Source organism: Oryza glaberrima, chromosome 6, assembly GCF_000147395.1.
Source record: "Oryza glaberrima chromosome 6, OglaRS2, whole genome shotgun sequence".
NCBI lineage: Eukaryota > Viridiplantae > Streptophyta > Magnoliopsida > Poales > Poaceae > Oryza > Oryza glaberrima.
Genome location: NC_068331.1, coordinates 812,357 through 837,986, shown reverse-complemented (window position 1 = coordinate 837,986; position 25,630 = coordinate 812,357). Strand labels below are relative to the sequence as shown.

At 43.2% G+C, this 25,630-nt stretch overlaps 4 protein-coding genes across 4 annotated transcripts; 1 reads left to right on the top strand and 3 right to left on the bottom strand.

The window, feature by feature from the left end:
* Positions 1–2,318: 2,318 nt before the first annotated feature.
* LOC127776223 (disease resistance protein PIK6-NP-like) lies at positions 2,319–3,244 on the bottom strand. Its single transcript, XM_052302583.1, has 2 exons — positions 2,749–3,244; positions 2,319–2,397 (listed from the first exon to the last, which is right to left on the bottom strand). The coding sequence occupies exons 1-2, from the start codon at positions 3,210–3,212 to the stop codon at positions 2,319–2,321; spliced, it is 543 nt and encodes a 180-aa protein (XP_052158543.1). The 5' UTR covers positions 3,213–3,244.
* Positions 3,245–15,020: 11,776 nt separating this feature from the next.
* On the bottom strand, positions 15,021–17,578 carry LOC127775705 (uncharacterized). The gene is made up of 2 exons (XM_052301994.1): positions 17,373–17,578; positions 15,021–16,477 (listed from the first exon to the last, which is right to left on the bottom strand). The coding sequence occupies exons 1-2, from the start codon at positions 17,468–17,470 to the stop codon at positions 15,268–15,270; spliced, it is 1,308 nt and encodes a 435-aa protein (XP_052157954.1). The 5' UTR covers positions 17,471–17,578; the 3' UTR covers positions 15,021–15,267.
* A 164-nt stretch (positions 17,579–17,742) lies between these two features.
* On the top strand, positions 17,743–20,224 carry LOC127776005 (uncharacterized). The gene is made up of 2 exons (XM_052302328.1): positions 17,743–17,822; positions 18,692–20,224. Exon 2 carries the CDS (start codon positions 18,713–18,715, stop codon positions 19,889–19,891), a length of 1,179 nt encoding a protein of 392 aa, XP_052158288.1. The 5' UTR covers positions 17,743–17,822; positions 18,692–18,712; the 3' UTR covers positions 19,892–20,224.
* Positions 20,225–21,171: 947 nt separating this feature from the next.
* On the bottom strand, positions 21,172–25,318 carry LOC127775851 (pentatricopeptide repeat-containing protein At5g27270). The gene is made up of 8 exons (XM_052302159.1): positions 24,788–25,318; positions 23,398–24,679; positions 22,998–23,309; positions 22,712–22,816; positions 22,532–22,619; positions 22,303–22,424; positions 22,109–22,173; positions 21,172–22,013 (listed from the first exon to the last, which is right to left on the bottom strand). The coding sequence occupies exons 1-8, from the start codon at positions 25,274–25,276 to the stop codon at positions 21,435–21,437; spliced, it is 3,042 nt and encodes a 1,013-aa protein (XP_052158119.1). The 5' UTR covers positions 25,277–25,318; the 3' UTR covers positions 21,172–21,434.
* Between the last annotated feature and the right edge of the window lie 312 nt (positions 25,319–25,630).

Here is a 25,630-nt window from a genome sequence, read left to right as displayed (position 1 = left end):
TTTTATGTAATTTCCTTAGAGATAAGTGTGAGCAAAAGTCTGCTGCAAAGATTTATGGTATCTTAGAGTTTGTTAGAGATAAGAGTTGTGTCCGACAAGGACATATTTTGTAATCTTGGGTATAAATAGACCTCGAGCCCCATGTAATCAATTAACACACGTTCAAATACAATCTCGGCGCATCGCCACCCTTTTACTTTTGTTTTGTTTCGACGAGTTCTTGCTTTCGGGTTGAGCTGCATCGATTTCGATCTTCAACTAGAGGTATGACTTGTTATGGCGGCTTGCGTTCTCGGGATTAGTGCTTCCATCGTTATGATACTCTAATCCTGTCCATGTAAGTTGTCGAGTTATCATATATCTTATATAATCTCTGACAATATCGCTATCTAACCTCCAATCGGCTAATATCTATCACTGGGGAACAGCCGATTAGGTTAAATATTGACGTTGGTTCAGATTATATAGGATATCTACCACTCTATGAAGCTTCCAATAGCTTGATTGTCTAGATATTGTCTTTCTTTTCATACTTATGGTTGCATCAGTTGAGTTTGATCTCGTAAGTCGTGCTTAGAACTATAATCTCTAGCCTGCTTCTTGGTTGACGATTATAGTAGTATTGGGGTTTCAGCCAATCTTACCTGATTTAGCCTTATATTTCATGTGCTTAAATGATTTGCTAGATCCGCCTTTTATATTAAGATCTTATTATTTTTAGATATGTTGAGCTACTTGTTTGATATATTTCCTTGCGATAATATCTTAATATGGAATAGTATCGGAGTATTAGCCGATACATGCTAGACCTATCTTATCGGCTGCGCTATGAACATATATAATCCCATTGTTAATACATGTTTCGATTTAAGTGATTTATACTGTCTCGGCATGGTGACTGATCTATCCCAATCACTTGGTTTAAGCATATACCGACATAAAGATTATATATTGTTAATAACTATAGCCGATCGAATAGGTTTAGTTCTTTTATTGTTGCCTCACACAGCCGATCGATGCAAAGATGACATCGGCTCGAGTATAAATGATATGTCATCGGCGACTGGCCGATCGGCTATCATTTATGGATTAACTATGGTTTCTTTGTCTTTATTTCTTGTTGATTGCAGGATCAAATCAACTGGCACGCTCACAAATCTAAAGACAAGATTTTGGACCTGCACTGGAGTTAAGCAGATCTCCCTGTTTTTACATCAACAGATATGAATATGATGTGCACATATATAGAGTAAACAATTTGCCTACGATATATATGATGGAAAAGTTAGTACTACTACCATTTTATCTTGGACTAAATATATTACTAATACTATGTAGTCAAAATGTTCCTAATGCACTTTGGGCCTTTGTTTCTTACCAAAGTTTCACTTTTAATCATCCTTAAGCTTTGTTCGAACGTGCAACTAGACTTAGTTACTCAGTGGCATGGAAAACACAATATATGATTAGCGTATGATTAATAGGATATTAATATTGCAAACTTAAAAATAGACTAGTTTAATTTTTCAAAGATACCTTTATATCAAAAGTATTTGTAATAACATTCACACCGCATAATAGTTTGGGAACATGCTCACAATTAATGAGGGTGTGTTTGGAACTCCTACATCTTATTTTCCATGCGCACGTTTTTCGAAGCGTCAAACCGCACATTCTTTGAAAAATAATTTCCATAGGAAAGTTGCTTTAAAAATCATATTAATATATTTTCCAAGCTTTTAAGCTAATACTTAATTAATAATACATTAACTCGCTACTCCGTTGCGTGTCAGGATGAGGCGTTGGCAACCCACACCACGGAACACAACCTAATGCTATTAAAAGTCTTCAACACACAAGCTATATATGCACGAGATGGTACTGCGCGTGGCAACATATGGATTAAGGTGGTGTTTAGATCCAGGGACTAAACTTTAGTCCCTATCACATCGGATGCTTGACATTAATTTGAAGTATTAAACATAGACTAGTTACAAAACTAATTACATAAATGAGAGCTAATTTACGTGACAAATTTTTTAAGCCTAATTAATCCATAATTAGCACATGTTTACTATAGCATCACATAGGCTAATCATGGATTAAATTTAGTTCCCTTGACACCCTCTGAAAGGGTGATTTTAAAAACACGTCCTCTTAGAAGGCATGAGGCGTCTAGATTTATAAATTTTTGAAACATATTTTTTAAAAAATATTTTAATTAAAAAATATAAAAAAGAAAAAAAATCTACATGTACATTTTAATGGGCCCAAATAATTGAGTGGGTTCCACAGACCATGAGTCCATGACCCATCTATTATGATTGGGGATGGTTTGGGAGTGTAATGCGCACATTCAACCGGTTTTTTTCTCTAGTGCTGCGTACTCCATCTGTCCTGTAAAAACGAATTTAGAATCAGATGTGATATATTTTAGTACGATGAATCTGAACATATGTATGTTCAGGTTCGTAATATTAAGATGTGTCACATCTGGTATTGGGTTGGTTTTTTATGGGAGGGATGAAGTACAGGTGATGGGAGGAGAGGACAGGTCCACAGTTTTCCAAGTAGGAGAGACAGCAAGATATATGTGAAATTTGTATGCATATATATAGTCTTAGGAAAACTGTAGGTAAAAACATTAGCGGCGCCCGCGCCTAGTTTATTATTATAAGTAGAGAAAAAGATCTATGTAAAATTAAGAGACTTGGTAGAGAAGTATAGGAGATCGACGTACGTACGTACCATCCATCAATTACGGGCATCGAGGGAGCCAGTAGGGTTTGTGAAGAGTACTTGTGGATGTAGTCTCTCCTGTGCTTGGAGATCTGGTTCAGCCTTGCTGTGATCATGGAGATTCTCCCGGACAACTCTCGGCGGACGGTCACCTGCGTGGCGCAGGCGGTGAGGAACTTGAGGCACTTGCTCCACAAGGGCAGATGCTGATCCAAGTTGACGCGGACCATGAACCTGTCTATCACATCCTCCACTTCCAGCGAGACGTCCCGTGTCTGCTGCACCCACACGTCCACGTAGGCGTTCCCGTTGAGACGGCGCCTCTGGTCAGCTAGCTGGACGAATGTGTGCAGCCACTGGAGCTTGTCTCTCAGCAGCACCACGTCTCTTTCGACCCCCTGCAGGACTTTGGCCTCCTTCGCCACAAACTCTGCCAACCGCCCCACCACGAAGCCCACCGTGGAATCCGCCATTTTCTTCGCTCTTTTAATTCTTTCGTTTCTTGGAAGAGGGGAGCGCGCGCGGCCTCCCTTCACCGCCCGCCCGGGTCTATATATATATATCTAACATCCATCTGCAACTGATCGAATTTAAACACTTACCGGGTTTAATTAATTAGATCACCCACCTACTATAGAGGAGTATTTCAATTTGACGGTGACCTCGATAATGTAAAAATGGATAATTAAATTATGAGATGGCATCTTGGCCTTTCAAGCTTCAAAGGTCCACGCCACACACCCCATCGCCTGAGAAGGAGAAAGGGCAGGGCCAGGAGACCTCCACTTTCGGCGCTGCCTCCTGCTGCGCACCTTCTGGTTGCATACTCACCCTTATTTTCTTCAGTCTAGTATGTTTTAAACAACGGCAATGTACATCCCTCCTTGAGATATAAAAAAGAAAATGACATGCCACTTAGAAAAGGATCCTGATTTTCTAGCTAAAAGGGGGTTTCTAGCTTGGTGTTCTTGAGAGATTGGATAATCCATACACAGAAGTAGGGTGTTATTCCTCCGATGATCTAAACATATATAATTTTTGCGTTCACCTTCTTTTTTGGCTTTTTTTTACACACCCCATAGGTGAATTCAATCTCACACACAGCTGAGCCCTCGGCCGTATCTTCACGGGGGGCCTGCTCCTCCCCATAGTTGGCAAACCGCTTACTCAACAATATGATATGTGTATATACTATTGAAAAATTGTGGCAAGGCATAACTGGGTAGTGAATCAAACGCATATATCTAATAAAGTGAGCTACAGGTCCTCGAAATTACTAAAGAAAAGACCAATTTTTTTAGGGAGAAAAGACCGAACTTGAGTATTGCCTCCCTCTCGAGTCAACGGTTAACCTAACCTACCTGAGATAATATTTTTAGAAAGCAGGTCATTAGACCGGGGTTTTATTAGAAAGCCAAAGAGATTACAAAGTCAAGAAAGATACTTTTTCCTACGAATAATAATAATACAGTTAGGTTACCGAGATCAGATCTAACCATTTTGTATGCATTTGGATATGCTCCTGAACTATGTTACCCAGATACGGATACGGATACACGATACGGCGATACGTGGATACGTCATTATCATTTTTCTAAAAGTAAGGATACAGGGATACGCTTATATATATATATAATTAAAAATATATAAATAGGGAAGTTTTATAAGAAAATAATCAAAAGCATAGCATTCTTTGCATCCCTTAACAATCTTCACCAATTCTCCTCTCTAGATATAATTCAAGTTGGCGAACTGATTTAACTTGCCAGCTGCTAATAAATTAGAGAAAAATCAACACATACATGAAAGATCAATAAATTGATGCATCATGTATACAATATCAATTGAAGCGTCGACTAACAGGTGGCATGACGCTAGCACCAAGCCACCAAGCACCACTAGATCAAGATGTTGCTTGCCCTTGATGTTCTATTAGTCTCATGATAAATTTGTAAGCGTCAATAGCAGCCGCACTACCACTAGGATGGCTAGATATACACACGCACTAGCACTTGAGGTTCTAGTTCCAAAATCCATGGTAGCACTTGATTGACACATGGAACGAAGGAAAATGCGCTGGTGACGGTGCTATGCCTGGCGACGGAAGCGCTGTGGGGGCGGCGGTGGCCCTGGACACCATGGTCCTGGCGGCGGAGGTTCTGAGCGCTAGCTGGTGCACCCATTAGCGATGGCCTTGTAGCTTGCGCGCTCCTCTGCTTCGCTGCGGCCGGTTGCGACGCGCGCTATCGTTTTGGCGGATACGTACAGGATACGTATCGGGATCCGTCCGCGTATCCGATATGGATACGTGGCTTCTCTGCCGTATCCAGGTAAAGTAGCTCCTGAATAATAATAATACAGTTCTACCGAGATCAGATCTAACCATTTTGTATGCATTTGGATATACTCCTCTTGTTTTGGAATTCCGAGCATCTGCCGATATTTTTAGAATGGAATTAGATTCCAAGCTTTTCCATAATAAAATGCACATGGTCCATTTCATTGTTACCATGTCAAAAAGCCCAATTTAGCATGTTTTAATTCAGTTATTAATTCAGATCTTTTTGTGTGGGCTCTGGACGCATCCCCCCCGCGGGTGTAATCGCCCGATTGTTACGGGCCACTATTCTACACTTGTTTTGGGCTTAAAATTGCCCTTCTTTAACATGCACGACGATGCTTCATTGATCAGGTATCCAGAGCCAAAGCATTCTGAAAGCTGATATGCTACATTGCGTATGCAATAGAATCAGCATTTTCTGGCATAAACCATTATCTGTTAACTTATTGAAGTAATAGAAAACAAAAGTTTCCACGTTCGCTCTCATCATCTAGAAAATCTCATATTGATCGGAAAAAAAGAAAAAAAAATAGAGTTCAATATAAATACAATTTAAAAATAGCTTAAATTTGAAATTAAAAAATAAAAAATATTTGAAGAGGATATTAGAGTGTATACCGTCTCACCCTATTTGTACTACACTATTAGGGTTTCGGAAAAAAAAGAAAAAAAATATATTTACTATTAAAATTGACCAAAATACTCTCGATACACTTCACTTCGCGCCGAGGGAGTAGCAATGACGGTATCGGGCCTGCCGACGGGGGGAGGGCGTGCCAGTGCGCGGGGAGAGGAGCGGCGACGGTGCCGGCACACAGAGGGAGGCGAGGGCGCGGTGAATCTGGCACGCAGAGGGAGGGGTGGCGGTGCTGGCGCGCGGAGGGAGGCGGCGGTGCACGAGAAAGCGTTGGCTGTTGCATGTGATGTTGGTGGTGGCTGCCAGGGGCGGGCCCAATGGGTAGTCCAGGTAGGCCCAGGACTACCCTAGAATTTGGCCCAGAGAACCCCAGGTATTCATTTTTTTGGCCCACGAAAAAAGCCTAGCCCATCAAAACAAAGAAAACCCAAACTCCTCTCCAGTCTGGCTGTCTCCCCCGTGCGCTCTCTCCCCTCCCACTCGACGGCGTCACGGCGACGGCGCTCCCGCGACCCGGTGACCGCGACGCGAGCCGTCAGGCCAGCCGCCGGCGCGACTTTAGTGCTCCCGCCACTCCTCCAGGCTGGCCAGCTCCCGCCAGGCCGCCAGCCGCGCGCCCATTCGTGGCGGCAGAGCCGCGCCAGCGCCCGCGCGGCCGCGTCCTCTCTCCGTCCCGTCGCGTCGTCCGGCCGTCCAGGGGCGGGCCCAATGGGTAGTCTAGGTAGGCCCAGGACTACCCTAGAATTTGGCCCAGAGAACCCCAAGTATTCATTTTTTTGGCCCACGAAAAAAGCCTGGCCCATCAAAACAAAGAAAACCCTAACTCTTCTCCAGTCTGGCTGTCTCCCCCGTGCGCTCTCTCCCCTCCCACTCGACGGCGTCACGGCGACGGTGCTCCCGCGACCCGGCGACCGGGACGCGAGCCGGCAGGCCGGCCGCCGGCGCGACTCCAGCGCTCCCGCCGCTCCTCCCGCCGACCGCCGCTCCTCCCGGCTGGCCAGCTCCCGCCAGGCCGCCAGGCGCGTGCCCATCCATGGCGGCAGCGCCACGCCGGCGCCCGCGCGGCCGCGTCCTCTCACCGTCCCGCCGCGCCATCCGGCCGTCGCCCGGCGGCCTCCCGCAGCCCGCAGGCCGCAGTCCTGCTCCCGCCGCCGTCCCGGCGCGGCGGCACCTGCCCGGCGTCCCGGCGTCCCGCTCCCGTCCCCACCCGAGTCCCGACGACCGACGCTGCCAGCAGCCAGCGCAGCAGCGCCCAGCCGGCAGCCGCCCAGGCCGGCCGGCGGCCAGCGCCACTCCATCTCCAACTCGGGCTCGGCTCTTCGCCTCTCCGGACTGCGGTGAGCAATTCCACAGTCCACTCACTGTCTCACTCCCTCTCGGCCTCTCCCCCTTCTAGAATCTAGAGACTAGAGTTCTAGTAGTAGACCAACAGGCAGCACTAGTTGTTAACAGTGAAATTTGGTAAGCCCTAAAGTCATCATCGGCTGAAGATCAGTATCGGCTTCGGAGTTCTAGAATCAGCCGATTAGAGTTATCAAGTTGTCAATTGTCGGATTCTTTCTATATTCGGTTAAGGAAATTGATCTAGTAAAGGAAGCTTATCCAGAAGAAACTGAGTTCAAGGAGGATGCGGCATAACAAGTTATCTATTAATTAGGAATAGTTTGTTAGTTTCCTTTTATCTTTAGGAAAGTGTGTCCGATAAGGACTTTATCTTTTCCTTTTATCTTTAGTTTCTTTCCTGTCCGACAAGGACTTGTATCAACCCATGGGTATAAATATGTACACCTGGGGTCTATGTAATCTATCAATCTCGATCAATACAACTACTCTCGGTGCATCGCCACCCTCTTTACCGAGGTGTTTACTTATCTTCCGGCGGAATTTGGGCACCTGACGCGGGGCTGCATCGGTTCAGTTCGATCTCCGGCGAAGGGGTAAGTCCTACGTTCCGTCGGGCCCTAGTGAATTTGTCATCTACATCGGCGTCGTACAAGGCTGTATCAGTATATTCGACCTCTTGGATTGCTACGGTTTGGATGATATATTTACCTACCTATTTATCGTATGTCTCTGTTAATCTAGTCTTAGCATATCAATTTAGCTCTATCGGCTACTTCTCGCTTTAGGGTTTCTGCCGGTATCGGCTAAATCGTGTTGCTAGATTGGATTAGCTTAGGCATCTACCACCCTGAAAATCAGTCAAGGGCTTGATTGTCTAGATATTGTGTTTCTTTTCATACTTAGTGCTGCATCAGTTAAGTTTGATCTACTAAGTCGTGCTTAGAACCATAATCTCTAGCCTGCTTGTTGACTGCCAATAAGGGTTTCATCGGGGTTTCAGCCGATGAATTATCTAGACGTTACATCAGCTTATAAGGATTGTATATATAAGTTGGATTTAGCCGATGACAACAAAGGTTTCACTGTTTAATCTAATCTTGTGGATTTTATGACATCGGACCTCCAGCCGATGTATGCTTTAACCTTCGGATCAGTGCTTATTCTATCATATCATTGCTAGCCGATTGGTTTCTACTGGATTATATTGTTATTTTATTACATCATCATCAGCCGATTGCCTTTATATCATTATCTACATTGGACATATAGCCGATAGCTCAAAACCCTATCAGCATCGGCTATTATCGGCATCGGCTGAGATTACTCCATCGGCTTGTCAGCAGATCGGCTATTTGATCTACGGTTTACATATCTTGTCAGTTGCAGGATCAAACTGACTGGCACGCCCGCATCTCATCAACCTTTGGACCTGCACTGGAGCTAAGCAGATCTCCCAGGCCAGTGTGTGTTTTTTGCATCAACACTAGTGTACTACCCCTTTATATAACAATTTTGCATTGTTTGATGGTTGTTAGGAGATTGAGGCATGGAGAAGTCAAGCATTGCGTTGCTTTTTCAGAAGCATGAAGCAAAAAAAATGCTTGTGATCTACCAATCCCACATGTGGATGAAGGGTCGTCTATTCCTGCTGTAGATGATGCTCCAATTGATGAAGACACAGTTGTTGATGAAGGGGTATGTGAAGAAACTGAAGAAGATACTGTTGTAGATGATGCTCCACCTCCAGATGTTGTTGTTGATGAGGTTTCAATTGAAACTAAAGAAGAATCTCTGCCGGTTTATGATGTTGATGATCTTGAACATGATCCAGGCTTAAGGGTTCCTATTTCAAGTTTTGGTGCCAACGATCAAGATGCGGCTAGAAGAGGGTACATTCTAAAAGGTCCATGCCATCTTTGGGCCTTCAATTTTCCATCCAGAAAAATATATGGTAAAGATCGCCGCTTTAGTGTTATTTGGTTTCATAAGTACCCTTGGATTGAATATAGTGTTGACAAGGATGCAACATTTTGCTTCGTTTGTTATTTGTTTGGCAAAGAAAGTGGAAATTTTGTTACGGGTGGTTGGCATAATTGGAATGTAGGAGCTAAAGCCCTTGATAAACATGTTGGAGGAACATCTAGTGATCACAATTTTGCTCAAGAAAAATACAACTTATTTGTGAAAAAGGGTACACAAATTGATATTGTTATTGTGAAGGTGTCAGAACAAGATCAAGTTAATTACAAGGCTAGATTGACTTATTCACTTAGATGTTTGAGGTATCTTTTGCATCAAGGATTGGCCTTTCGTGGACATGATGAAACTGAAGAATCTAACAACAGAGGAAACTTCCTTGAACTTTTGAAGTGGCTTGCAGGAAATAATGAATTACAAAACTATTTTGCATATCATTGACATGTATGATACAATCCGGGAAGTACTCATAACAATTGGAAAAGATCCCACTCAAAGAGAGGATTGGCCAATCATACATGCTATGGTTCTTGCTTTTGAGTCATTTGAGTTTGTTTTCAATGCACACTTAATGCTTGTCATTTTGGGTTACACAAATGAGTTTTCTAATTCATTGCAAAAGAGGGACCAAGATATTGTTAATGCGATGTCACTTGTGGGTTTGGCAAAGAAAAAAAATGCAACAAATGAGGTTCAATGGTTGGGAAGGTTTCTTAGGAAAGGTTACATCATTTTGCATCAAATATTCCATTGATATTCCTGCAATGGATGCTAAATATGTGCCTCATGGAAGATCCCACCGTTTTTACCCGGATCAAACAATTGATGACCACTATAGGAGAGAAGTGTATATTGGTGTCACTGATAGAATTCATCAAGAGCTGGAGAATCGGTTTGATGAAGTTAGTATGGAGTTGCTTCTTTGTATGTCGGCATTCAATCCAACATATTCATTTGCCTCATTTGATGCACAAAAAATACTTAGACTTGCAAGCTTTTATCCTAAGGACATTGAAGGCTCCAATTTGATGAAACTTGAGCTCCAACTTGATACATATATTAATGATATGAGAGAGGATGATAGATTCAAAGGCCTAAACAACATTGGTCAGCTTTCTATTAAGCTTGTTGAAACAAAGAAGCATGATCTTTATGATTTGGTGTATTTGCTTCTTAAATTGGTGTTGATCCTACCGGTGGTGACGGCAAGTGTGGAAAGAGTATTTTCTGCAATGAATTTAGTGAAGACTAAAGTGAGAAATAGTATGAGTGACAAGTTATTGAATAATTGTTTGGTCACCTTCATTGAGCGTGATATGTACGTGAGAAAGACATAATTCACTCTTTCATGACTATGAAGAAGCGTAAAGCAAAAGCTCTTGAGTCTTGATTAGTATTGTAATATCCTATGTATCTAAAGACCTTGTATTATGTTTGAACAATTTACATTTTTATCTAGGTAAGATTCAAACTTATTTGTTATTTTTCTACTTGTATTGAACCATTTAGAGTTATATACCATATCGTACTATCGTTTACCACATTATATATCGAATCATATTGTATTGCATTCGAATTTTTTTTGGCTAGGCCTACCCTAGGTTCAAATCCTGGGTCCGCCACCGGTGGCTATTATTGCACTAGGCCATGAATTTGTTGTTGGAAATCTCAGTTGGATTTGACTATAATCCATGTTTATGCTTCATTGTATGTGATTTGGGATCCACAAAATATGACAATATGTTGTCACAATTTTTTAAAAAAATTCTGCCAAAATTATGTCAAATTTTGTTTTCTTTATTTTGTCAAAAAAAAGTTTCAAACTAAAGTCAAATTTGTTAAATTGATTCAAAATTTTAAAATTAAAAAATCAAAGACAAATATATCAAACTTGTCTTAAATGTCAAAGATATATCAAATTTGTCACAAATATGTCAAAAGATCCAAATATATGCATGTTTTGACGTAACGGAGTCAAATAAGCAAGGGCAAAGGGGACTATTTGCCCCTTAGTTAACACTATAGTTGGCCAAAAGACCCACAGCCCGACGAAGCAACCCATGGCACGGAGATTTGGCTAGATCCAGACACGTCATGGCTCGACTGTTGTCGGACCCATGCCAGCTAGGCCTAATTGTTGGGTCGTGCCTAGGCCTCTTCCTCGGCACGACATGGCCCAACGATCAGCAGGCCCAAATAGATGAGGGAGGCAATATAGACATTTTTTTCTAGCCATATATCCACGACCCTGTTAACGACAAAATTTGGTAAGCCCAAAGTCATCATCAGCTGAAAATCACTATTGGCTGCAACATCTCGGAATCAGCCGATGGGAGTTATCAAGTTGCCAATAGTTAGATTCCTGCTATATTCGGTTAAGGAAATCAATCTACTAAAGGAAGTTTATCCATAAGCAACCGAGTTCAAAGAGGATGCGGCATGGCAGTTTATCTATTAATTAGAAATAGTTTGTTAGTTTCCTTTTATATTTAGGAAAGTGTGTTTAGTGTCCGATAAGGACTTTATGTTTTCCTTTTATCTTTAGTTTCTTTCTTGTCCGACAAGGACTTGTATCAACCCATGGGTATAAATATGTACACCCGGGGTCTATGTAATCTATCACTCTCGATCAATAATACTCTCAGCACATCGCCACCCTCTTTACCGAGGTTTTTACTTATCTTCCGGCGGGATTTGGCACCTGACGCGGGGCTGCATCGGCTTTCGATCTCCGGCGAAGGGGTAAGTCCTACGTCCCATCGGGCCCTGGTGAATCTGTCATCTACCTCGGTGTTGTTCAAGGCTGCATCGCTCTAATCTCTTGGATCGCTCTGGTTTGGTTAATACATTTGCCTACCTGATATCTCGATTCTATCTCTAATTGCATTGTGTTTAGAGATGCATCGGCTTAGTTGGAACTGTCTCGGTTAGGTCCGATCTTCTGTCTTAGCCGATATATCTCTACAATCACAATGATGTTCTAAATAGATTTGTTATATCTATCACATTAGACAGATCTATCGGCTCATCGAGTTGATTATCATATACAATCTCGTGATGCATCAGTTAGGTTCGACCTACTAGATTGCTGTTGATAATATAAGTCTTGTTAAGCCGATAGGTTCATGCTAATGTTTTATCGGGGTGCTAGCCGATAATTTATCTGGACATTGCATCGGCTTATAAGGATTGCATATAAATATAAGTTAGATTTAGCTGATGACAACAAAGGTTTCATTAATTTATCTAATCCTGTGGATTTTATGACATCGGACCTCCAGCTGATGTATTATTTACCCTTCGGATTAGTGCTTATTCTATCATATCATTGCTAGCCGATTGGTTTATACTGGATTATATTGTTGTTATATTTTATTATCATCAGCCAAGTGCCTTTATATCATCATCTACATTGGACATATAGCCGATTGCTTAAACCCTATCATTATCGGCTGGTATTAGCATCGGCTATTATCGGCATCGGCTGGAACTACTCCATCGGCTTGTCAGCCAATCGGCTGTGGGATCTACTGTTTACATATCTTGTCAGTTGCAGGATCAAACTGACTGGCACGCCCGCATCTCATCAACCTTTGGACCTGCACTGGAGCTAAGCAGATCTCCCAGGCCAGTGTGTGTTTTTCACGTCAACAGACCCAAAGAGATGAGGGAAGCAAATAGACTTATTCCAAGGACGAGCATGATGGACTAGTGGCCTGGTCGTGCCTTCGGGCCGGCACAGCACGACCCGAGTTTTATTGGGCCATGCCTAGGCTGAAGGTGCAACCCATGGGCGGGCACGGCACGGTTTGTTAGTCGGGCCGTGCTGGCCTGGCTACTCACTAACACTATTAACTCGTTTTAATGGAATAGTGTCAGCCTTCATCTTCGATTTTGAAAAGGAGGATCAAATAAGCAAACTAAAAAAAGTAGGATCAGGTTGGTAGTTACTAGTTAGGCTGTGAAACAAGGTCAAATGAGCAATTACCCCTAATTTATTTACTGATATAAGGTGTCGTACCTATTTGATTTCGTGTTATATGTTTGCTTATAATGTACTCCATATCTTATATAGTGAAAGCAACAAGCTTTCTTGCATGAGGATGTGCCACATCATCAAAAATATATTAGCCATCAGATGAAGAGTTCAAATAAACAATGGTCATTGGATCGAAAGAGTGCATGTATTAAATTTCCGGAGGTTTCATCTCCTCATAAACATATGATTCAAAGAGAAGGAACAAAGGAGGCTTCTGATTTCTCTTATAACATACTCATATAATACAACTTAGATATATCTATAGTTGGCTAGGACAATCGATACTTTATAAACAAATTAACTTATATCAAAACATTTTTAAAAGCTAAGGTAAACTAATAGACCATACACAGAAGTTTTAAATAGAATCAAAAGTCGCGCAAAGCGCTAGTATATATGAAAAATATAAGGATAACTTCAGGAATATGTAACGAGACCACCACTAGGACTTCAATAAACTCCTAAGCATGGGCACCAAGATTTGTAATTGGTTCTCTACCAAGTTGTATCTGTTTCCCCCAAAATACATTAATTCATATGCATTTATGCAATTCATAAAGTTCAAGCGTGGATTGTGTTCACCGGTAAAAATCGTAATCAGCCGCCAGCTGATTTGAATTAAGCTTCGTGTCTCATTCTTAGGTTTTATCTCGGCAAATCGTGGTTTTTGAAGTTATCTTTTCCTGTGATCACGTTCATGCATGTTGTGATCACGTATACCGACTGTATATAAATTAGCAGAAGAGATGTGAGAGACGGATCGATGCCATTAAATAGCCGTGATGAGCACGTAGGCGAGACATGACAGGATCATATATATCCAATGTGAATAAAAGAACAATATTCAAAACAGATTGACAGAATTTAAGATGGTTCGATCGGTAGCTTGGAATTAAACATGCTGTGCATCGATGCATATAGGCAAGGGGCTGTCGATCATGCAAGTTGGACATATTAATTTTGGTATTTTCGCAGACGCCATCTTATGTGGTCCGTGTGTGAAAATATGTCTTCGCAGACGGATTGTCATATCGTCCTCTCCCTCCCCCTCCTCCTTGCCATTTTTTTAGGCAGTCGTTTGGCTTCGAGAGTTCTACGCGCCTAGAAAAACATTTTGCCATTGTCTAGGAAAATGGTTTTACTAGTTTAATATGAATGTGACTAATTTATTTATCAAGAGAAATAACCGTCCAAATAGTAATTTATTGACTATGAAAATCTTTGTGGTAATCTAAACATATGTTGTATAGATTCATTAACATCTATATACATGTAGGCAATATTAGAATGACTTACATTATGAAACAGAGGAAGTATATTTATAATGAGAGAAGGGGTAAGAACCAATTGGGAGTAATTCATTTACCGAGGGAAGAATACCAATTGATAGTAAATCAATTACCGAGAGAAGGAAGTGGGAAGAAAAATCAAGACTAAATCAATTACTGATAGAAGGATGTGAGAAGAAAATTTAGGAGTGAGAAAATGTGCAAACAAGAGTGGTGGGAAAGGTGTGGGAGGGAGGGGCAGAGGAGTTAGGGGGAGGGAGGGGGTGTACCTGTGAGAGTGCGTTTTAGCTAGCAGACACCCCAGGCGCGCTTTAGCGTGTCCCTGATAAAATGTGAATATATATATATGTGTTATTATGTGAGAAAATATAATAATGTTAGCCACGCAATCTACACGGCCATCATTCTAGTTATACATATACTATTAACTGAGCAAAGGACATGAACAAGCAATCATCATATTTGGGAAAGTAGTGTGAGCTTATAAAGAATTTGCCTTCCTGACCAGTATGGAAATGCAGATAAATTGTCAAGGAGAATTGCTAGCTAAATCATTCATGAAACAAATATCAATGATATTCATATAATCCAACTTAAAGGTAAATTGTGCAAGTCGCAACTCGCAAGCGATAATATGACATTCAGTAAGCAGTCTTCGAAAAAAGAAGAGAAGATCGTAAGCCTGCATTCACAAGGTCACAGAACACAAGCCAACTATGCGTACAAGCGAAGCAAGAACTAAGCATGGAAACTGCACGACAATACAACTTCGATGTACAAGAATCCATATATGCCAGGTCAAGAAGCCATTACAGGTACATAACCTATTAAATCTAACAAGCAGTAAGGAAAGGGCTTTGCAATGATGGCTAAAACATGATGACAAAACAAAGATGATAGATCACTGGTCAACACCATTAATAAAACTGGGGAGCACCCAGAGGTTCTCTAGTTGACTGCAATGGCCTTCAGTTCGCAGGAGTGCATGACTGTATGGAACACAATGTGTTGCACCAGGAATTGGTTGACCAAGCTCGACTGCAGTCCAAGGTTCATCAGAATCTTCAGATGGTTTCGCAACATAAATGCAGTTACTCTTTCCGCCCCATCTTTCAGGGTTCGTGCAAGAGAATGTAGGATTCCTCCTATCAAGGCTGACAAATAGAGCACTATTTTCCAACTTTTCCATCTTCATCCACTTGGCTGTTTGAGCAGAAAAGTCAAGACGAAAGACTTGAAAGGTGCCAGGGAAACCATACGAATGGTGAATGCCTACTGAGAGGTCAAGCATGAGAAGCATGTCACCGCTGATCACCAGCCACGGCTTAAAATGTACGCCCACAAACATTTCTTCTCCCCACACAACCCCTACTTCCTGCATGCTGAGCTGAGGTGCAAAGCGCATGGTATGGAGCCTGTGATGAAAGTCCATCGCAAAAAACTCACCTTTGAAGAGCACAATCTGAAGAATGCGCTCACCGCCAAAAGGGTGCTCTGACCAAGAATTCGTTCCAACCTGCCAATAGAATATGGACGATCTCGAACAAAGTAGGAGATGCGATATTGGCAAATTAAGTGGAGCAGTAAGGATGCCATAGTATGTTTCCTTGTTGCCTGCGGATTGTAGTTTGGGAGGCTTCACCTTAGCGCCAGTGTACATATCAACAAGGAGGCAATTCTCATAATATGAGAAGATGAGATACCCATATGAACAACCCAAATAGCGCATGCGATTTGGAGTATTTTGTGGAGCTGAACAGCGAAGGGATAAAGTTCTCTTGGATGGATCACCAAGCTGCCATCTGCATTTATATAAAAGAGTGTACCTAAAACTGCTGCAATGGGGATGGGAATTAGGTATATCTGGTTTCAGGTGAAGAGGTGGGAAGGTGAAAGTATATATGGATGGGAAGGAAGATAATGCAGCTCGCCAAGAGCGGCAAGTGCCACTAAAAGCAAGCAAGTCCTGGAATGAGCTAAGCAAAGCAATGATTTGGTGAAGTATGCTGTCCATGAGACCTGGCCAAACATGGGGTTCACACATGGTAGAGGATGTAGACACTGATGAGTGGCAGGTTTTCTTAAAGGGCCTTTCTGCAACAGAAACTTCCCTGTCAAACAAATGAAAAAAATTCAGGACGACTGGATCAGAGAAAGCACTCAAAGATAACATTATTAGTAAAGATTTAGAAATGGAATGATATTGATCACAATGTCGGTTCATTTAAAGAAGCAACATGAATTGGTAACTTCACCTACAGCTTGGGCATATCGAGCAATAGGCTCTTGTAACATGCTGAGGCAAATAATTATGCCCGTTTCATTGAACTGTAACAATTCCAAGAACCACTTACAGCTTTGATACCTTGAACAATAGCACAGTTGTAATCTGTCTAGTGTTCCAAACCCTTTTTTGGCCCCTCAAAACAATGACAGAGCGATACATTGTAGAGCACCCTCAGAACAAATATCACCAAAAGTGATGAAAATATTTATTCCGACAACATGAATATGCGGGCAATGCATCCAATTTAACAGGAAAAAAAATTGTAAGCGCATTTGATTAATTCATTAATCGATCTTGCTCCTCTCGCGGCCCAATTTAAACCACTACTGGCAATGCTACCATACAAGAATGTCAGGTACCATAAACGTCCTGGAACTATGTAATCGACTAGAATCGTGTCGAGACCGCATTAAATTGTACCTAAATTTGAACACCAAATATCCATCATCTCCCACTATACCAAATTACCAAATAGTTTCACACCTCATCACTGAACAACAGAACAAGTTATGCACTGGTGAGCTAGCTCACCCTACCTAGTTCATGACATCATGAGACGAAATCGCTATCGGCGCGTGGTATACGATGAATGAGGGTTCTTTGTCGCCTCACGATGATTTGACGCACATCCATCCACTCAGGAACATCGAATTAACAAAGGTGAAACAGAGAAGGATAAATAAAACAGACCAAATCATGGTTAGGGTTGCGGTGCGGACCTTTGGCCGAGAGCGGTGAGCTCCGTTGGCGAGGGCTCGGCCTGCGGCGACGGCGGCCGTGGTCTTCGCCGCTGCCGCTTCCGGCGGCTCCCGGCCATGAGCGCTTGCTAACCCGTAGCTTCCCCGGATGCGCCGGTGAGGAGACCAACCCGGCGGTGGCGACGGCGGCGGCGGCGCGTCCGATGGGAGTGGAGGCGAGGCGAGGAGGCGGATGCGTCAGCGAGGTGATGATCCATGGGAGGCCCAACCAATCCAGCCCAACTTTTGATTTGGGCCCACATTGCTAGGCCCAGTTAAGAAAGCCCAAATTGGGCCCACGATTGGAGGCCATAAAAGGAGCAGGAGAAGGGGAGTGAGAGAGGGGCTAACCGCACCGCACGCCGACATCGCCGGAGAGGGCGCCGCTCGCCGGCATCGTCGTCGCCGGAGACTCGTCCGTCCATCCGCAAGGCCTGCAAACTCTCTCCCTTCTCCCCCAACCTTGTCGCAACCAACACCTCATCTCGTTTTTTTTTTTTTAATTTTTATTTGATACATTTCTCAGTTTCTCCTCGTGTGTGTGTCTGTGTCACTCGTGTCTCCGAATCCGATCCTAACCGAGAAGCGCGTCCCGTCCTGTGGTGGTGAGATCTACCCCGCGTTGGTAGGGGTGGATCTTGCACTGGATTTTGTTGTTGGATGTGCTAGCGAAGAACCCTAGATTGACATGGTTGATCACGTATATGAGAACGGCCTGATCGTTTGCAATGTTTAACCAAACTCTACTATCTTCTTCTAATATATTGACGCGCAATCCTTTTGCGCATTCGTGAAAAAAAAACGTAGGTTTATGAGAGCGTATAGGTGCACGTGCCTCTACTAGTGTGAAAACAAAATGCGCGAAATTGGATGCAATGTGGTGATTCCTGAACAGAAATTTTGATGCCATGCATGAATGGATCCCCAAATTGAGGAAGGCCTCAAAACAGAAAATATTTGTTTTTGTCATAATTTGACCCTCAAATAGAGATAGGCATCAAAACAGAAAATATTTCAGGCCTTTTTTTTTACATTATTTGAATACAATGATGGGCTTCACATAGAAAGTTTTAAACTTTAAGCAGGCATGCATGCATTTTCAAGAAAAACGAGCTACTGTTTTTCCTGTATGCTATTGTTTCTCCCTGAACATAAAAAATGTACCTGCTGGAATCAAGATCTTTGCCTTTTATTTTCAGTGTATAATGACGATTGAGGTATCTTCCGCATATATTTGGTAGCTGAAATTCTAGCAGGCTTTCACCGTTCTAATTTGTTTTTGAATTCATTATGTGTTGCAGGGAGTCCAGCAATACTCCATCATGCAAAGCCCCAGCAAGGTTTCTGAAGCCTCTGGCTCAGCACCCCCTGCCACGTCTGTGATCGAAGGTTGGGCAGAACTCCCAGAGGGCCTGCTTCACTCCATTGTTGCTCTGTTGGGCTCTTTCCTTGACCTCCTTGCCTTCACTGGCACCTGCCATTCTTGGCGTGCTGCCTTCTCATCCTACCCATCAAAATCTAACTTTCGCACCATACTCCCACCCCTCCTCGTCCGACCCAATGTCCGCGTCAAAGCCCCTTCTAGCAGCAATGGTCATCGCAAGCTACGCTCGTGTGAGGTCATTGATCTAGCCAACCGAAACACCCCACTCCGCTGCCAGATTCCTCAAGAAACTCTGCAGAGGATGCATTTTGCAGGTTCTTCCCATGGTCAGCTCATCTGCTGCCGCCGTGGTTATTGTCTTGTTGTTGATGTGTTCACCGGTGCTGAGGTTTCACCTCCACGCCTTCCATTCAGTGAGAACTGTGATGAGTTCTACTACTGTGGCATTCTGACGGCTCCTATCACGTCACCTAACTCACATCTCATTATCAGCACTCAGTCCTCCCTGTTTGATTGGCCAGTTGGAAGTGACTCTTGGTCTGAGCTCAAGCTGCCCGTTAATCGGGTCGATCAGATTGTGGAATTCAATGGTCAGCTCATCGCTGTGATTGAATACAGTCTGTACACTTTGCAGTTGGCCCCCATTCTTCGCTTGGAAAAGATAAAAACTCTCTGGTGGGATAACATGAATGAATGTCCGTATATGAGACCATGGTTTGTGGTTTGTGGTGACATGCTTCTCATTGTTGACCACTACATAAGTTTTTCATTTGGAGCACCGGTCCTCTACAGGCCATACCGTCTGGACATGTCGACCAAGCCTGCAAAATGGGTGGAGGTAAAGAAGCTGGAGAACTGGGCACTCTTCATTGGGGGTGATGCAAGGAGCCCTCCATTTTCTTTCAAGAACCCGGAGCGCTGGGGAGGGAGGAGCAACTGCTTGTACTATGCTCACTACTCTCAGCCATTGAGCCTGCATGGGTTGGGTGATGATGCAGATGCTGTGTGGGATCCTAACACTGATGACAACCTCGTGTTCAAAAGAAACTGGTACCGCCAGCTGCAGGCCTTGTGGGTGTACCCAAGCATGTTCTATTCAGAGGGAGACGGCCAGTGATTGCTGCACAAGAGCTCTGCTCTTATCATCTGATTCTGAGACTCTCTTCTGAATTCTGATGTAGGGCAGAGCATCTTAATGCTTAGCTTAATAATACTTGCAGTCGTTTTGTAGCTCAGTTGTTAGCTGCATTCTCTAGTCTAATATTTTCGAGGTGCACTGGATGCTTTTGTACCTAAACTATTAGTAGCTGTTGCTTTTATGCTGGAAGTCTGGATTCTGGAACTCGCTACCGTTGAGGATTTCCACTGGTGATGGAGATAATGTTTCGTTTTATGAGTGTTTGAGCTTAGCTGCTATATTTTGGAACATTAATATATATTCTTGCGTGCACTTGGCTTGTGATTTGGTTCTGAATGTAACCTATATGTTGTTCGAGCTTCCCAATATAAATGGACATTCAGGCAGGGAGTCTGAAGCTGAGTCTGAAGCTGGGGATGTCGTAGATGCCATCAATACGAGTGGTGCGTCTTTCTTGAGGAATCTAAAGGTTGGATCAAAGTTGGGAGCAAGTGAATCTTGAACAAGCTGTGAATGTCACGTCCGATGAAACCGCTGTTAAAACCGCTCGGTGGAAGTCATATAAACCAGTATTAGGCTGTGTTCTTCACCCCTTATTTCCCAACTCACCTACTTTTTTTCACGCGCATATTTTTCAAACTGTTAAATAGTGTGTGTTTTACAAAAGTTTTCTATAAAAAAGTTTCTTTAAAAAATCATATTAATCCATTTTTTAAGTTTTGGGGTTAATATTTAATTAATCACACATTGATGAGTCATATCTTTTTTACAAAAGTTTTCTATAAAAAAGTTGCTTTAAAAAATCATATCAATCCATTTTTTTAAGCTTTGAGGTTAATATTTAGTTGATCACACGTTGATGAGTCATATCGCTGAACGTGATCGTGGACAGCCGCATCCCTGGAGCCAAATCGCTGTGCTGCATCGACCTCTCCCTCACGCGCTACAACTTGTTCAACACTACAACACCATGGGCTCCTCTGTTTATATTTCAGAGGAACTCCGTGGGCTTTCTGAGGGAACAATGGGCCGCTTTTCACAATGGACCACCATTTGGGCTGTATCTGTAAATGGGCTGTATATGTATAAACAGTCTATTGTACCTCCCCAACTATGTTCGAGTCCAACTTTCCCTCCTGAGCAAAGACTTGTAGCTTCGATTTGATTCTTACAGAATTTTCAACCAATGGATATAGTCCGTTTTTTAAAAAAAAAAACAAAAAGATAGAACCATATAAAAAATCGTAAATCGAGAAAAAAGTTCTAAAATTTAATTCTGGTGCATTTGTAATCAAGTGTAAAAGTTCGATATACAAGAATACGAATCTTGATGCAAGATCCTACATATGAAAAAGTGAAAGATACTAGCCCAAAAATCTGTCACAAGTAAAATAGCAAAACCAAAAAAAAAAAAAAAAACTAGACAGATATACAACTTCCCTCGGTTATTAATACTGGTTTATATTGCCTCCCTCGAGCGGTTTTAACAGCGGTTTCATCCGACATGATACTTACAGCTTGTTCAAGATGCATGTGTATCATTTCTCACTTGCTCCAACTTTGATCCAACCTTTAGATTACGCAAGAAAGAGGCACCACTCATATTGATGGCATCTAGGACATCCCCAGCTTCAGACTCCCTGCCTGAATGTTCATAGAGATGAAATGCAGCACTCAGGATGAAGCTATCCGGTTTCAGAAGTCGACATGCCGTTTCGAAGAACAAGATGCCACCGTCGACGTAACCGTGATCCAGATGCATCCTCATCATCGTCCGACAACATGCCAAGTCAGCAGGTATGCCTGCCTCCTCCATTTGGTTGTACATCCTCTGGGCTTCATCAATCTGACCTTCCTTCAGAAAGGCGGAAATGAGATGGTTGAAATGAGTGCATGAAGGAGTCATGTTGCTTCTCAGCATCATCTGGATGGCTTCCTCAGCTTTGGAGTAGCATTTACCCTCAGTGTATGCTCTGATCAAAGCAAGATATGTGTGCGAATCAGGTACATGATTGTTTTTCTGCATTTCTTGGAATATAATCTCTGCCTCATTGTGCAATCCTGAAGTGGCATAGGCATTGATCATGGTGTTGAAGCTGATCTGCACATTATAAGTTAAGGTCCAAATTACATATTCTGGTTAACCTCAAGGCTAAGTATACCATTTCTTGCTTTGCCACTAACAAAAAGGAATACCTTTCCAGGCCTGATACCATATTCCTTCATTCTACTGAACAGTAAGGATGCCTCATGATGCTTCCCTGCAGAAATAACAATTTAGCACTGAATAGAATGAAGAGCAAAAAAATAACTAAAATGTAGGTTCTCTCTTCGATGCTTTTATCAAAGTTCCTTAGATCTGTGCACAATGCAGGGAAAATTTAAATTACCTGCTTTTCCATAGAAACTAAGCATGTTTGTGTATGTTTTCTCATCAATCGGTAAGCCTAGTTCCTGTGCAGCACTAAACATTTCAACAGCCTTCTCCAGCTTTCCTCCTTGGCCATAAACACTGAATGAGAAAAACTGAAACTAATGACATAACGTTCTCAGCAAAAAAACATCAAAGGGAAAAATAAAGCCCAGTTTCCTGGCTTGTTTTTTCTGAATATTATCTACCTTATCATTATATTGAATGTCTGCATGGACCGAGGAATGCCAGAAGATATCATGCGATCATATATGCTGACAGCTGAGTACAGTTTGCCTGCTTGGAAGCTAAAGCTGTTACAGTTAGCTATAACACCATGTGATCTGAAATGTTTTCTTCTCTACCTAATAAAAAGACATTGTCCAGACCTGATTCAAGCATTGACTTGATAAAAGTATTATATACAACAGTGTCGAGCTCAGCTTCATCGTGTAAACAGCGATATATGATGTTTTCTGCCTCCTGAAATTTCTCTGGAAGTAACATCACTACGTCAGTGCAAATAGAAGTAAAGTAAAATATATCGGTAAAATTACAGTGCAATATTGATGCATAGTTTTTGGCCTCTAAACAGCCAGTCAATCAGTCACAAATTCATCTGGAGCAGTAAAAGTTATATAGCAGCCGAAGAAAGCAACCGTGAAAAAAACCCACCTTGCTTAGTCAGGTGTGTGACAAGTATGCTTATTGTCACGGCATCTCCATTATGACCTTGATCGATCAATTCCATGAAAAGACGATATGCCTCCTCAGTTTTGCCACATTTGCACAATGCATCAACCATTGCATTGTAGACAGATCCTCCTACTGGAAACGATGTCGATGCTGCCTCAAACAGTTTTTGTGCTTGTTCCAACTGCTGGGCCTGGCCATATTGTACAATTAAAGTAGCTATTGCAGTATCATCAGGCTTGGCTCCCAATTCAGTAAGGTGTTCATAGAGGAATTTGGCCTCATCTGTACTCCCTGCAGAAGAATCCATGTAGAGCCAGCAGTAAGAAGCAGTATGTTCAGGCATGACTACAATGTTATGTGCGGCATCTAGCCTCCTCACCTTCCCTAGCAAATTTCATGATCAATTGGGACACACTGGACAAGCCCCCAGGTTTGTCCAACAAGGATTTCAACATCATACTAAGTGTTGAACTATCTGTTGGATTTAGCACCTTTGATGAGCTACCTTCATTCTGAATCACTTCCGTTAAATTATCCGTATCCTTATTTATACTGGTTTTGCAACAAACTTCCAACACAGTCACACATAGATCCTCATCAAACTGGAGAGCTTCCTTCCTCATTTTCAGAATGAGTGCCCTGGCCTTGTCTAGATGGCCAAGCCTCATATATAACCTGAGAAGATCATTACAGCAAAACACATCGGGCGAGCCATAATTGGAGAGAGCTCTGAAAGTATCTTCAGCAGCATCCACATCTTCCTTTGCCACATGACATCGGAGAAGAGCACTGTAGGAGAATTGTGATGGCTTTACATTTCTCGCCCTCATAGCATCCAAAACTTGCAATGCTCTATCATAGTTTTGGACATTCATATGAACTTGAGCCATTGCCACATAAGTCTGCTCATCGCTCAAAAGACCTGCCTTGTCAATCTCCTCGAACATACGCTGCGCGTCCTCATAAAGCCCAAGCTTACCATATATCCTAACAAGAATTCCATAGATAACCTCATCAGGAACAATCTTATTCTGCTCCATCTCAGAGAACAGTGAAAGTGCCTTCGAGTAGTCCTCCTTCTTGTAATAGAGTGTCAGGAGAGATGCACATGTGTAGTTGCTTGGGACAATACTCTTAACCTTCATCTCATCATAAAGCCCCAATGCCTCTTCCCCTTTGCCATGCTTGGCACTCAAGCTGATCAGAAGACCGTATGTCGCCTCCTCCGGCACAAATCTGCAGCGCTTCATCTCACCAAATGCATCCATGGCCTCCTCCAACATACCTTCCTTGGCATATGACCCGATCACAACTGTATATGTGAACTGATTTGGGGCAACATTGGCTTCCAGCATCTGCTCCCACAGGTGGATTACCTTGCCATGTAATTTCTGCTTCTGCAGAGATGAGACCATGAAATTGAAGACCGAGATGGAGGGCACAATGTCGCGGCGGCGCACCGCGGCGTAGAACATCAACATGTCGTTGAGCTTCCCCCATCTTGCGTACGCGCACAGGAGGGTTCCACATGCCACTGCGTCAGGCTCGCAGCCGGCCTGAAGCATCTCAAGAAATGTCTCCTCGGCGAGCTTGATCTTCCCAACCTGGCCGTACAATCTGAGAAGGATTGTGTAGGCGACAACGGTCGGTTCGTAGCACAGCTGGACGGATCAAGAAACAAATTCATGGTGATCAGCTCAGAAATCGAGGTGAAATCGTTAGGAATTCAGAAAAAAAAAAAGAGGAAAAGATTCAGTCTCTTTGCTTACCTGAAGCTTCATCCAGGCGAAGAAATCGCGGGCCTGGCGCCAGCCGCGGAGCTCGTGGAGCACGAAGCACATCTCGCGGAAGGTGAGCTTCGCGACGAACGACGCCATGGCCTCGCGCATGTCGGCGGAGGAGGGGCTGGAGCAGGACGCCGTGGCGCGCGCCGCGCGGACGGCGGCGACCACGTGGCGGCCGTACACGTGGCCGGCGCGGTCGTCCTCGACGTAGCGGGCCATCTGGTCCGGGGTGCGGCGGACCCACCGGGGCGTGTGCGCGCCGCTCCCTTGCCCCCGGCGCTCGCGGCGGAGGCGCTGCGCCTCGTCGTGGAGGAGGCGCCGGTACGGGCGCTGGCGCTGGGAGGAGGAGGAGGACGACGACGTGCCGGATGAGAGCGACCATGAGGTGGCGGCTCCGTCGTCTTCGTAGGAGGAGGAGGAGCAGGTGATGGATGCGGCGGTGGATGCGGCGGCGCCGGCGATCGCCGCCGCCATTGGAGTGTGAGGAGCGCGGGAAGGTGAGAGGAGATAAGGTTAGATTATTAGTTTTTTTTTTCCTTTTTATCTTGGCTTTGGGTAACTAACAGTGGGGCCCACATGTCAGACCAATGGCCAGAAGAACAGATTTATTATTTCATCTTAGGGCGTGTTGTAAAGTGTTTAGGGGTAATGAGTTTGACAATTTTTCAAGGGCACAAACGAATGAGTTAAATATTTTAAAGTTAAAAAGTCGATTGAAAATGTTTTCTAAGAAATGCTCATCAAGGTTTTTGCAAAACTTATACCATTTAATAGCTCGGGAGAAATGTGTTCATGGTAATCATCATCCATTAACTGAAGAAAAACCTT